The sequence below is a fragment of the Anticarsia gemmatalis genome, chromosome 24 (assembly GCF_050436995.1).
Source record: "Anticarsia gemmatalis isolate Benzon Research Colony breed Stoneville strain chromosome 24, ilAntGemm2 primary, whole genome shotgun sequence".
Classification (NCBI taxonomy): Eukaryota; Metazoa; Arthropoda; class Insecta; order Lepidoptera; family Erebidae; genus Anticarsia; species Anticarsia gemmatalis.
Window position 1 is genome coordinate 1665237 of NC_134768.1, and position 10679 is coordinate 1675915.

Sequence of the window (10679 nt, forward strand, 5' to 3'; positions counted from 1 at the left end):
GAATCAACTGTGTAGAGCGTTTCTATTTATGCTTTTACTTATTGACAACTCTTCCACTATTCCACTTTGCTAAATGGAACGGTTATAACCCAACAAAAATCAAAATGTAGCAGTTTTAATTGAAATGTATGAGAAAGAAAGACTTTGTTTTGCTACAGATTTATTTATGCCATAAATGCATTCGTCCTTGATTCGTTTTGCGATTGCAATTTACGATATAATTTGCTTATCGTATGCGGTGAATGTCACAATACATTCTAGTTCCTTGATTTATTTATTTACTCTGTAAATAGAATGAATATGAATAGTACCGCATGAAGCGTCGCGTGGCTATGTAATACAAACACGGTCGCAGATACGAGTTTACAGTTGGTATCATAACCTTAGCGCTAATCAGCTGGGTAAACAAGTGAACGGTAATTTTCCAAGAAAATGAGACTAACATTGCGTTTATTGTCTTCTGCGGTGCAACGAACACCTTTCTACGTTACTACGCCGATATTTTATGTGAATGCGGGTAAGTTAAACTGTAAAATAAATAAGATTTATGTCTAAAACTTTTACGAGTTCAAAATCAATCAACATTTTTTATATATTTTTGACATGCACTGGTTTATATTTCTTATCTTTCTGTTAATTAAAGTTCTAATTAAGGTAATTAACTTGTAACAGATTCTAAAACTAATTATCTGTTAAAGTTTTGTTGCTACTGGAAACTTAGAATTTATGTCAATTGATTATTAATGTTTATTTTTCTTAATTGCAGCCCCACATTTAGGGCACCTGTACACAGCCTTGGTGGCAGATGCTGTCCAGAGATTTGAGAAACTTACAAACCCAAATGTACAAGTCATATTTAGTACAGGTATGTTAAAACTATAAATAGGTACCTACTTAATTTTATAAAGCTGAGGAGTTTGTTAATTGTTTGAACATAGGTACTGATCTCAGAAACTACTGGTTCAAATTATAAAAATCTTTTTGTGTTAAATATTTAACATAATATATAAAACTCTCCATTAATGAGTGACTGACTGACTGATGAACGCACAAATGAAACTACTGAGTGTTTAAAGTTGAAATTTGGTATGAAGATTCCTTCCAGGAAGTGTAAAGGGGCACTAAGCCAGGGTTGTAGGAAATTCCCCTCTGAAGGGTATTACTCGTGGACAAAACCGCAGGCAATAGCTAGTCCTTTTATATAATTTCTAGTTAGTAAAATAAACAGAAAACCTTAGCAAGATAACATATTATACTTATTGAGAATACAACATCTGAATGAATAATTATGTAAAGTATTGTTATGTTAAAAAGCAATCTTGTTTTACAATTGAACATTAACCTTCAGATCTATTTTCTATTGACATGTTAAAAAGCATAAACATTTAAAAAACAACAAACACACCACTTTTTGTCTTTGCTTTTGTTTATGGTTGTTTAAATTCAAAAGTAGGAAGTTTAAAAGTATTTATTATTCATATAAAGAACCTTGAAATAAGAGGCTGTTTTAAGAGATTGTTTTCATAAAAAAACAACTACCAACGACTAGCTCTGTTTGCAAGTCTGTCTGCAGTAAATAGATTTCCCATGGTAAAAAGTATTGTATGTTTTAATCCAGGATATAAATTACAAAATTTTGTATTTTTTTTTTACTGGTACTTTGCTCCGATTAGTCGTTGCGTGATGATATATAGTATATAGCCATCCTCAATAAATGAGCTATCTATACCTTAAAGAGTTTTTCAAATAGAACCAGCAGCTCCTGTGATTAGTGCCTTCTAACAAACAAACTCTCCAGCTTTATAATAATAGTATAGATATCATCTGTGTACTACTGTATATTGGACCCATGTAATAGGGGGTGAGCCTATTACCATTTACCGGGCACGTTACCAAACTTCGGACTACAATTAAGAAATAATCTCATTTAAAAAAGTTATAGAAATATAGTATATATTATTAGAAAATTTCAATATTACTTTGTCCGACCTGGGAATCGTACCTAAGACGTCGTGATCATCAGTCTACTACTCTAACACCTAGGCCACAGAGATGTAGTCATTAATTTCCTATATAAATTTTCCACTTTCAGGTACAGATGAACATGGCACAAAGATCCAGCAAGCAGCAACTAAAGCCAAGCTATCATTACCGGAGTACTGCACGAACATATCAAATGAATACAAGGAGCTTTTTAAAGAGTTTGACGTAGATTATACAGACTTTATACGCACTACTGAAGAGAGACATAAAAATGCTGTCAAACATTTCTGGGTAAGGATTTTTATTTTGACATGGTGCAGTGGTTAATGTGATCGCCACGCCATTACCTTATGTCGGCAGGTCGTGGGATCGTTTCCTACACGGTTTTTTTTTTTGAGTTCCACAAGTAGATGTCTCGGGTCTGGTTGTACTTTGTGTCCGTTGTTTGTATGTTTGTTAAGACTCCCGTGGCACAAGAGCAGTTCTTAGTGCGAGAGTTGTCTTTTTAAAAGAAAAACGTTCGCGACTGACGTTAGCATAGGAAGAAAGGATGCTTTGGTATGTAATTAAATAAAAAAATAATAATTAACCATTAATGTCCCACTGCTGGGCAAGGGTCTCCTCCCGTAATGAGGGAGTGGTTAGGCCTTGAGTCCGCTGCCCAAGTGTGGGTTGGGGACTTTTTTAATACATATTTAAATAAAAATTGACTAAATCGTAGTTTTACCGTCACGCAAATAATTTACGATATTGATATAATTACATCTTCACAAATTTTAATGAGATGTTTTTGGTATGTTATAGAAAAAGTTAGTGAAAGAGGACTACGTATACAAGTCTAAGTACAGCGGTTGGTACAGCGTCAATGATGAAGCATTCGTGCCTGAGACACACGTCAAGGATGAAATCAGGAATGGAGAACAGGTAATCTATACTATCTATACTTCTATACTAATATTATAAAGCTGAAGGGTTTGATTGTTTGAACGCGTTAATCTCAGGAACTATTGGTTCGATTTGAAAATTTTTTTCGGTGTTAGATAGCCCATTTATCGAGGAAGGCTATAGCCTCATATCATCACGCTACGACCAATGAGAGCAGAGTAACAGTAAAAAATGTTAAAAATGGGGAACATTTCGATCCATTCTCTCTTATGTGACGCAAGCGAAGATGCGCGGGTCAGCTAGTTTTAAATATAATTTAATGATACCAAACGAGCTTATGCTCGCGACTTAGCGTGAAAAGATTTCAGAGGGTAATGAAAAGTACAAAATTTTAATATAGTTTATATAATAATTGTGTACAGAATTTCTGAAAATTTTGTTTAGTACTTTTTATTTAATTAATTAACAAACATACTATATTACTACACATAATAAACATAATTAACAAACTAACTTCACATCTTCAGAATAAGTGTCAGATAGCCTATCTATTAGATTAAGTGACAGAAAATGGATAAAGACTACAACTTACTGTCAAAATTCCTTCTGATAAACTATGTAAAACCGTATTTAAACGTTTCTTTATCATAGATATTATTATTATCATACTTTGTGCTATAGGTGAAGGTGTCAGTGGAGTCAGGTCACAAGGTGGAATGGACGGAGGAGACCAACTACATGTTCCGACTGAGTGCCTTCAAGACACATCTAAGAGAGTGGCTCAGAAACGGTCAGTATAGAGACGATTTATGTAAAATATTCCAAAACATAAAACCAAAGTAGTTATATATATTAAATCATTTTCCATAGTAATATATATTATAATATGAATAAAAAGTAAGTATATACGTAAAACAAATAAAAATCCAGCTTCTGTCCGCAATTTCGCATGAAAACAGTTTAATCTAGGCAAAATTTTATCAAAATCCGTTCAGTAGTTTTGACGTAGTTACTTGTAACAACAAACATTCGTGCAAACTTTCAACTTTTGCATTTATAAATGGGTTTTTGGCTTTGATTCCCGAAAAATGCTGTTAATCTTTTCTTATTTATATTATTCTCAATAGTAGTCCTGAGTAGGTTAACATGCCCGATACGTAGCGATAAGCTCACCCCATGTGCGTATCATAAGCCCCGTACTGACTAAGCGAGCAGCCTCGCGAGGCAATATAGGTCTAGGTCTCTTTTCTTTCAGATTGAAATGAGCGGGACCGACACCTTCAGGCATAATTTAGTGTTATGTATGTAATTTCCAGACGGTGTGATAACTCCATGGAAGTTCCAGAAGCAGCTGCAGGACATGGTGGAAGGTGACACGTACTTCCCGGACATCTCGGTCAGCAGACCTGCCTCCAGGGTCCATTGGGCTATACCGGTATGTATAACTATAGGATAGTCTACTACCAGTCACATCAGCTACTCTTTACACACATACATAATATTGACACCTCTTAAATATACTGAGTCATCTAACAAATTTAGGTATTTTTTTATTTTTATTTAAACAATTACTTAATAAATCATGATTCTAAGTTAAGTGTATTTTTGTATATTCTTTGACCATCCCTATGGGATTCTTTATGTCATGTCAAAAACACATTTTAGTATTGAAATACGGTGTAGTGACGTGACAGTTTGGTATTTTCGTTGGGATCGAATGAGTGCCTAATAAAAATGTTCAGACAGTAATGATTTTTAACACACATACATAAACTCACGCCTTCCAGTACAGGCAGAGCCCAGAGAACGAAACTTAGAATCTTTACAAAATTCCTCCACATTCAAAGATCATCATTAATTTCAACATTATTTCCAAAAAAAATATTACATTGCCTGAGCATTTTACGAGTGCAAATTAATAACTATTCTAGAAAAAATTATGCTTGGAAAGTGTTTTTGACATTATTTTTTTAGTTACCCAATATAACTAACAAAATGTATATGTGTTAGGTCCCAAACGACCCAGAACAAAGTATCTACGTGTGGTTGGACGCGCTCGTCAACTACCTGTCCGTGGTCGGCTACCCGGACGACGACGCCATGCAGGCGCGCGCCAGACCCTGGCCCGCCGACGTGCAGGTCGTGGGCAAGGATATACTCAAGTATGGACACTTGTTTGTTTGTTTGTCGTATCGTTAGTGGTCGATCTAGTGTCAAAGTTGTTCAAGCCGCCCGAAGGCCTTTGACGTGGCTTAACGACTGTAATCGTAGTAGATACAGACCTATTGGTCGTAGCGTGATGTCAGCCTATAGCCTTCCTCAATAAGTAGGATATCCAACAGTAAAATAATTCTTCAATTCGCACCAGTAACGCGTTCAAACAAACAGCCTCAACAATTTTATAATATTAGTATAGATTGGTAAATACTTACAAATAATCCTTTTTGACTTACACACATGATAGTTATAACAATGCAAAATGCGTTTTCAGAATTGAAAAGGTAATATTTTTTTACTGATTAATTTCCACTCGAGTTATATCGACTGGGTTGGGGACGGCTTGGGGACTTTGTGTACCTTCAAAAACCGTTCTGAAAAACTCGGTCATGCAAAGTTGTAATAATAAATTGGTTTAAATATCCTTATGGTCAAGGTTCCACGGCATCTACTGGCCCGCGTTCCTCATGGCCATCAAGTGGCACCCCCCCCGCCGCCTGCTGGTCCACTCGCACTGGACGGTGGACGGCACCAAGATGTCCAAGTCTCTCCACAACGTGGTGTGTCCCAGGAGTACCCCGGTGGGACACGAGGCGCTCCGGTACCTGCTGCTCAGGGAGGCTACTATGGCCACTGATGCCAGTGAGTATTTACAAGTTACAACAGATTTTTATTATCACCTGGCTTTTTCCCGACACTTGAATTTGATTTAAATCGAGACGGATTCGAGTTTATATCTTAATTGGACTAAAAAACCTAAAAATGGCGTGCGATCAGAATCAAATCATTAATTCATTAAAGTCAAACATTGACATTTATGATAGTCGTCCTCAATAATTTACAGCATGACGGCCTCCGTGGTGCATTTGATAAGGTGATCACCGCGCTACTGTCATACCAGTGCGATGGGAGGTCGTGGATTCAATTCTTACACGGGACAATTATTTGTGCGATTCACAAATGGTTGTTGGGGTCTGGTTGAACTTTGTGTCCGTTCTTTGTATGTGTGTAAAAGTCCCCTCAAGAACTATATATACTAAGTGAGGGAGCTGTCTTAAAAAAATACTTTTGTATTGTCATGTGAGAATTTTCAAAAACAGGCCTTACAGTAAATATTTCAAAAATACTACCTTTATTTGTTTCCAGACTACAGCGAAACGAAACTAATCAACGTAGCTAACTCGGAGCTGGCGGACACTCTCGGTAACCTCGCGTCGCGCTGTACCGGCGCGGCACTGAACCCGCGACACGAGTTCCCTCCGCTGCACGCGGCCGAGCTCGCCGCGCTCGCCACCAACCAACATGCCAGTGTGCTGATGCAGCATGTTGAGGAGCTACCAGGTAATTAATTATTACTTTAATTACAAAAAATAATCGGATTTAAAGTATAATGTTACTTTATTAGTGTTACGGAACAAATATATCTCATCAATTATAATCAATATTATTACATAATATACCTAGTTATACATTTTTAAAGATATATATCTCAAAAATTGACGTCACACCTAAATATAATTTAGATGGGACTATAGAAAGCAACAGGTTTCAAATAAAGAGGATCATCAAAAATTTTTGGTTACAACCATAAAAATTACTGTATTGTAATTTAGTATTAGATAGATCAGGGGCTCCCAACCTTTTCTCAGTCCGGGACCACTTATTTTATTCTTGTTATCAGGGTAATAATCACACTGAAAATTTAAAAATTTAAAATCATTCGGGGACCACTGGTTGGGAACCACTGAGATAGATAGTATAATAATGTTTTTTTTACTAACCTACTGGTGGTAAATTTTTTGTGTAGGCAATTTTTTATACGTGAGAACATTATTGGACCTGGCAATAATTTGTTTATGGTATTTGTCCTCAGAGCTATGTCACATGCACTACAGAAACTTCCAATTCTACAAAGCGGTCGACGCAGTCATCAAAGTCTTACACCTCACCAACTTATTCTTTGAATCTCAAAAACCTTGGGAATTACGCAAGAAACTAGAATTACAGAAAGAACTAGACGTAGTTTTACACATTACTATGGAAACTTTAAGAATATCGGCTATAATATTGCAGCCTATAATCCCAGCTATGACTTGCAAACTGCTGGATAAGTTACAGATAAGTAAGGATTATAGATACTGGCAACATTGTGAAACTCCGTCGTGGAGGGTCAAAGGCGCTATATATGAGACGAAGAATATTCAAGGCGGGAAATTCGTATTGTTCCAAAGGATTTATGATAAGAAAAATGTACAGAAGAAAAAGGTTAATGCGTAAGTCTTTTGTTGTTAAAATGGGGTAGTTTGTAATAACCAGATGACGTCACATATAAAAAAAATCGATAATTTGTTTCTTTGTTTGTAAAGAAGTCAAGAAGAGCCCATTATGTAGCTAGTTTAGTTCATTAGTAGGCAAAAAAAGATTAAGGAGGTTAAGCAACCTGTATCACGGTTATTTTATGGATGGGTGACCATTTATTTGTACTCGAGCTGAGCGTCTCCGTGCTTAGGAGGGCACGTAAAAAGCTCCGGTTGCGGTTAATTTGAATAATAGTCGCTAAGCTCCGTCAGAGGTCTTCGGGTGGCTTGAACCATACGATGAATAAATTTGATTATTATATGTGGCGCCATCTAGTGAGAGACTATAGTCTCGTGTCGTTCAATTATATTGTATATAGTCCGGGGTATATAGAAGAGAGCTTGTTCATTGTTTTGTTTATATATAAACTAGAGCATTTTGTTAGAAAAACGGGTTTTTAGAATTGAGAAAATAGATCTTTGTTTATTAACACCCAGTTTCACTACTTATCTGAAAGTTATACAGAAGTGGGGAAACCCGGCCTTATAACGCTCCACACGTTGGCCCCAATATTGGCCCCAACGCTATTCGTCCAACGTGTGGATCTAGAAAATGGCATTGGTCCCAACGTTGGGGCGAGCGTTGGTAGTTGGCCGGCTCGTGTCGGTTTCAGCAAAGGAATCTGCGCCAATGCTCGCGATCTGACGGGATAGAACTAGTTTATTAGCCAACGTGTGTTCGCCTCACCGAGTTTGCAGTCCAACGTTGGTACAAGCGTTGGGACCAACGTGTGGAGCCGGCGTGAAACTTCCGTGTTGCATGTTTAATATGTAAAAAGATACGGGAATTAACGCGAACACGCATTTTACCTTAAAATGCCTAACGTTTCGGCGCAGGTTGCACTCGCCGTGGTCGCAGGATGACTGTGAGAGAAATGTGTTTTCGCGTTAATAACCATATCCTATTATATTAGGTCGGGGAAAAAGTCTTTTCGCATTATAGTATGTATGAACTAAATGAACTTCTAATAAAAATCTTAAAAATGCTCGATATTTGGGTACCTCACGAGCTCACTGAAAGAAACCTAATGAACCGTGTACTCATTTATAATTCTTGAAGCCAAAGAGATTGTATTACAAGTTCATACATACTATAATGCGAAAAGACTTTTTCCCCGACCTAATATATTAAACCGGGCCTTGGTTATAAGTTGTGAAACTGGCCGTAATAAAATATTTATATTATTATGTTTGGTGAGTGCAATCCTTTTATTATATTGTGCAATGAAATCTACGTGAATCCTACTTATATTATGAAAGTTTGTAAGAATGTATGTATGTTTGTTACCCTTTCACGCAAATACTACTGAACCGATTACGATGAAATTTGGTATATAGGTAGCTGAAGACCCAGATTAACACATAGACTTTTTATCCCGGAGTTCCGGGATCGGGATTTACACGGGAAGGGTCTCCACGCGGACGAAGTCGCGGGCGGCCTCTAGTATGAAATATTTTGTCATTGTTTTCTTGTATTTATGTTCTAGTAGTAAGGATGAGATTTTATTTAAAAATCAGCCCTGCATGTATAAATATCTATTGATTGTACTGTTTTCAAAATAGATTGTGTATGTGCTACTCATTTCGTACTAGGAATGTTTGAGTATAATATATTGTACAGATTTGTAGATATTTTTGGAAATTATTGTATCTCAAACTGTCGATATCGGTGTTGTACCATATCTAAGGAAATAACTAAAAAAAAATCAGCTCGGTTACTCCCGACAGGATTGAATAAAAATTCGGTTGAATTAGGTTCGAACTTATGTCAAATCATTCTTTTACATTATAAAGGACACTCAATTATGTGCTAGTTTGTTATTTTTGAGTCTGACTTGACATGATGAATCTGGCTCAATCAAATTCCAATTCGATCCTGATCCGATCGGTAGTAAACCACCACTATCTGACGGTCTCCGTGGCGCAGTGGTTAAGATGGTCGCCACAACACTACCAGTGCGTCAGTAAGTCTTACACATCACAAATATTTGTGTGATCCACAGTCATTTGTTTCAAGTATGATTATACTCTGTGTTAGTTATTTGTAAGTTTGTCAAAAAAAACCCCACAAATAAGAACAATTCTTGACGCGGGGGCTGCCATAAAAAAAATAAAACCTCAAAATTGATCCGGCTTTTTAGTAATAGTGTAAGTGTAACAAACAGACGGACAGGTACAATACTGACATCGACGGATCTCTTACCCTCGGTTTCTGGGGTACATTTAGCGGTAGTTTATCTTTTCAATAGTGTCGAAACTCATATAAAAAAACGCTATTGAATAGATAAACTACCGCTAAATGTACTCAGAAGGTAGTAAGGAAACTTTTAAAGCACACAATTCGCGAATGCACTTGAAATTAAATATAAAGTAACGAAAAGACTGTACTAGTTGGTTTGTAGTCGGCTTCCCTCTGTATTGTATGAGATTCGATCTTTATAGTAGTAATGTGTTGTCCTATTGTTATTTATGTTTTAATAAATTGTTGAATTTTATACGATGGTTTTTGTTTATAACTAACTATTGTCTGTAGTTATTGATTAGCCGATTGATTGATTGATTAGCCGATTTGACCGCCACGGTCGGCTATACTCGTCAAATCCGAAAGTGTCTTGGCTAGTAGATTTTGATTCTGGTTATCTTATACTCGTCTTCGCATTTTAAACATAAATAATTAATGCAGGTCTATGGTACCTGTCAAATCTCTAGTACATTTTCGCTAAGCGTCGCAAGTCAGTCCATACCTATGGAAGCTGAATTTAATCTGCAATCCCAGTGCCTCACAGTTACCAGTAAATACAAATGAATGTATTCAATGACAGTTTCAGGAGGTAAGCAGGTAATCAGTCCATACTAAAAATTTAAAAAACTTTCGACGTAAATAATTTAATTTGTAATTAGCAACACAATGATTTGATTTCCAAGCGACGTACCAAAACTTTTTTTATATGGAATAAATTTTATAATTTTTTTGTACCTTTTACTTTCCAGGAATAAGGTTATAACAAAAACACAAATTCTATATCGGAGTCAATTTATTTACGAATATGCTTATTAAATAATAATATTTGCATTAAAATACTGCGATAACGACTAACAGTATGAAGGAAGCTAATTATAACATTATCAAAGCTAAATACAGCAACGTGCGGTTGCAACCGCGACACAAACACAGTCTCACCAACAGATAACTATTAGATAAACTATCTACAAAATAAATCAACAGCAAAGTAAAAA

At 36.2% G+C, this 10679-nt stretch overlaps 1 protein-coding gene across 1 annotated transcript; it reads left to right on the forward strand.

The window, feature by feature from the left end:
* The first annotated feature begins 140 nt into the window (after positions 1-140).
* Positions 141-9937, forward strand: MetRS-m (Methionyl-tRNA synthetase, mitochondrial). Its single transcript, XM_076130482.1, has 10 exons — positions 141-517; positions 767-865; positions 2093-2274; positions 2788-2907; positions 3550-3658; positions 4185-4303; positions 4879-5030; positions 5522-5727; positions 6232-6426; positions 6959-9937. The coding sequence occupies exons 1-10, from the start codon at positions 433-435 to the stop codon at positions 7360-7362; spliced, it is 1671 nt and encodes a 556-aa protein (XP_075986597.1). The 5' UTR covers positions 141-432; the 3' UTR covers positions 7363-9937.
* Positions 9938-10679: the final 742 nt, after the last annotated feature.